Here is a 3,306-nt window from a genome sequence, read left to right as displayed (position 1 = left end):
AATTTTATCGATTATCTCCGTCTGGTAATTCTCGCCGAATAACACACTAGAACCGGGATGCTCATGTAATATATCCTTGAACAATCTGACCATTGCATTCAGCGGCTTATACTTCGTAACGATACATATTTCAACCTCTTCTGGTACGGACTTCCTTATGTCCAACCATTTCTCATAAGACATTCTTGAGCAACCAAACGCCCCAGGAGTAGCTTGGATCCGTGAAATGGATTGAGAGTGAATGCTCGAAGACCGAGGCGATGCTGAAGGATAAGGCAATTTTTAGGCAGAGAAAAGGTTTGATGAAAAAACCAAAATGGTTCAACGGCGCGCCTTCTTGAGGCCCAAATATAGACCCACTGCAAGACCGACCGTGCCTACGAGATCTCCAGAGATTTGTTCCTTCACTGTGTTCGTGACGTTCTCGACCGTATCAGGTTTAACAGCTTCTTTTATGGTGTTCCAATTGAGGTCCACAATCTTCTGTGACCTTAAATAGTGAAATCCGACAAGTGTAGAGCCAAGGAGGATGACGAAGGGTGCAGACACTTTTCGGATCACAACTCCTCCAAACCAACCTAGCGCCAAGAACGAAGCGACATGCTTTCCTGTTTCCCAATGTTTAGATAGCTGCTCTTCATCAAGCACATCAACATAGTTCTTTGGATGCAATTGGTTCAATTGCTCCTCAGACAATACCTTATTCAGCATATGTCTGTTACAAAATAAAGGGAGGTTTTTCCAGTCAAACAGCGGGGGTATTTGAGTTCTAAGAAACACGTGTGTGCTGGACAAGCAATGACTTACCCTTCAGCCATTAGGTGCAGGTGCAAGACCTAAAGCCCACCGGGCTTTTCTTAGAGACCTAGCCTCGCGATCTAGTGCTAACAGCTTGAGGGTTTTCCCCCATTCGCCGTCATCCGCTGCCGGACCTTCACCAGTATCATCCGCCGCTTTTAAACGCTCCACCAAGTCCTCCACTGCCGAGTCGACGTTGGCTATATTAGAACCAGCCCCACCGCTAGGCTCCATGGCCCAGCCGACGAGATATACGGGACAGGCGTAACCACCAGACTCATAGTCCTTTCTGAAATCTTCATTCACGGATGCGAAACCAGTGCACGGGATAATTAAACCAATGTTGTCCAGCTCACGAACGGCACCGTTATTACCATGGATTAACCGGACAACACCAGGGGCCATTTCCTCTATCAATGTAACATTTTCAAGCACTTCTACCTCTCGCCGTTTCTCACCGTTCACAGACGAGTCTGTTTGTATAACTGAGCTATTATCTAAGTTCTCAATTTCCGTTTTCAATGGCCCTCTAGTACAATATTCCTCAAAGATTTGTTCAATACGAGGAGACTTGGACGTGCTACCGTGCGGCAGAACCAAAAGGTTAGCTAGCTTTGTAACATTTCTCCGGAAGGTCCCGGCACTCCACTTGGCATTGAATACTGATCCACGTCCAACCACATAAGTTCGAGATATATTTAAACCAGAAAGGGTAGCAAGTTGGTTAAGACTCATATTATCTGCAGCTACACAGAACTCTTCGGCCATTAGTAATCCCATAATATCCAGAGCCACATTCCCAAAACCCATAATCAGAACATTTCTTCCCTTTAGATTTTTCAGTACCTTGTCAACATCTATATCCCGCTTTCGGAAGTAACTTGGATAACCATCATCATTACGACCATCATTATTCCGACCATCATCATTACGACCATCATGATTGTTTGGACTGTCCTCTTCTTCCGAATAAAAGTACGTTGACGTCATATTCTCGGGAGCGTTGCCAGCAAGGACTGTATGCGAATCGGGATCCTCGCCAGCGTGACCCAGCCCAAGGCGGGGTGTCCTTTTCCATGCCTCGCACTTCGCTTTACTGGTACTCAGATTAATGGTGCTCTCGTCAATGTCTTCATCAATGTCTTCATCAATGTCTTCGTCAATGTCTTCGTCAATGTCTTCGTTAATGTCTTCGTTGATGTCTTCGTTAACGTCTCCGTCAATGGTGCCTTCGTTAATGTCTCCGTCAATGGTGCCTTCGGCCGTCAGGTTCACATTGCTACTCTCATTCAGACGATCTGGTTTAGGTAGCCTATTCAGGTATTGGAGGAAGTACTGGCAAGGCAAAACCGGAATAGAGGTTACATTCAGACCGTGGGGTCTTTTCGGCTTACAATCGCCCCCCCAGGCGACAATTATGCCGTCGTATACTCTACTGAGCTCTCGTAACTTGGCAGGTGAAATCTCCATACCGGGACGGAAAACAAATCGGTTACCAAAACTTGCTGCACAGTCATTGACTTCATCACGTAAGCCGTCTATCAGAGAGTCCCCCAGACCTCGTATCTTGAAACTAAACGGCGAAACCGAGCTCCGTATCAAACCCCCAGGCAGAGACTCCTTTTCCAACAACGTGACGTGGACACCGCTCTTCAAAAGTGTCCGAGAAGCCGCAAGACCGCATGGGCCTGCCCCTACCACAGCTATATTCCGCGGCCGCTTCAACATGGAATTTATGTAAAATATGAAAATGGCCAAGTGGAGTATCAATCTCAGCTCGGAGTATCAATCTTATTTCGGAGAAAAAGAGCGCGAAATTAGTTGCACTGTGACGATATGGACCAGCAGCATCGACATCTACCGCCAACCGCAGCCGATCTACGGCCAACCGCAGCCGGGTCTCACACATTTTTTTTTGCACGCCCATGCAACAAGTCTACTGACCGAGCGCTCAGCCAATAAACTAAAGCGGGCACCAAATGCGGACAGCAGGTAGGGCAGACAATAGACAGGCACGGATGGAAGAAGAAAACGACGTGCGAAGGGGCGGGTGTTTATCCTCCGTGGCTTCTTTTCTAATGGTCTACTGCCCTAGCTCAATTACAACTCGGGTCTGGGATTTACAAAGTGGGTCGTCTTGAGTGAGGTCATGATGAATTGTCTTGAGAGGCAGCCAATAGCTGCAGAATGGACATGAAAAGATTAATGATATCCAGATATATGTTCAGGGCCGCTCCGATGTAATCATCAGGCGATAATTGCACCTCACCATTGCCTACTAGCAATTGGGTGTCGACGAGAATATAACCTGAGAATATTATTGCACCACCGCCGCTCATCAATAAGTCTCCTCCGGGTAAAGACGGCCATATCATTCTAACTAAACCAACGCCAAGTAGAACACATAATCCGATAGTTAAGAATCCATTCATGAATGTCAAATCGTACTTGGTTTGCATGCTAAAGAGGAATAAGTAACAACCCCCAATCGTTCCCTCCCAATCGTTC

The 3,306-nt window shown here is 46.7% G+C and overlaps 3 protein-coding genes across 3 annotated transcripts; all 3 read right to left on the bottom strand.

Moving 5' to 3' along the window:
- Nucleotides 1–321: 321 nt before the first annotated feature.
- Nucleotides 322–711, bottom strand: GNI_128830 (FUN14 family protein; the record flags this gene model as incomplete). The annotated part of the gene is made up of 1 exon (XM_011133793.1): nucleotides 322–711. One exon carries the CDS (start codon nucleotides 709–711, stop codon nucleotides 322–324), a length of 390 nt encoding a protein of 129 aa, XP_011132095.1.
- Nucleotides 712–810: 99 nt separating this feature from the next.
- Nucleotides 811–2,526, bottom strand: GNI_128820 (NAD(P)-binding rossmann-like domain protein; the record flags this gene model as incomplete). The annotated part of the gene is made up of 1 exon (XM_011133792.1): nucleotides 811–2,526. One exon carries the CDS (start codon nucleotides 2,524–2,526, stop codon nucleotides 811–813), a length of 1,716 nt encoding a protein of 571 aa, XP_011132094.1.
- Nucleotides 2,527–2,945: 419 nt separating this feature from the next.
- Nucleotides 2,946–3,257, bottom strand: GNI_128810 (inhibitor of apoptosis-promotor; the record flags this gene model as incomplete). Its single annotated transcript, XM_011133791.1, has 1 exon — nucleotides 2,946–3,257. One exon carries the CDS (start codon nucleotides 3,255–3,257, stop codon nucleotides 2,946–2,948), a length of 312 nt encoding a protein of 103 aa, XP_011132093.1.
- Between the last annotated feature and the right edge of the window lie 49 nt (nucleotides 3,258–3,306).

This window comes from Gregarina niphandrodes, assembly GCF_000223845.1.
Source record: "Gregarina niphandrodes unplaced genomic scaffold scaffold00032, whole genome shotgun sequence".
NCBI lineage: Eukaryota > Apicomplexa > Conoidasida > Eugregarinorida > Gregarinidae > Gregarina > Gregarina niphandrodes.
The sequence above is the reverse complement of the archived record's forward strand: the minus strand, read 5'-3'. Positions and strand labels throughout refer to the sequence as shown.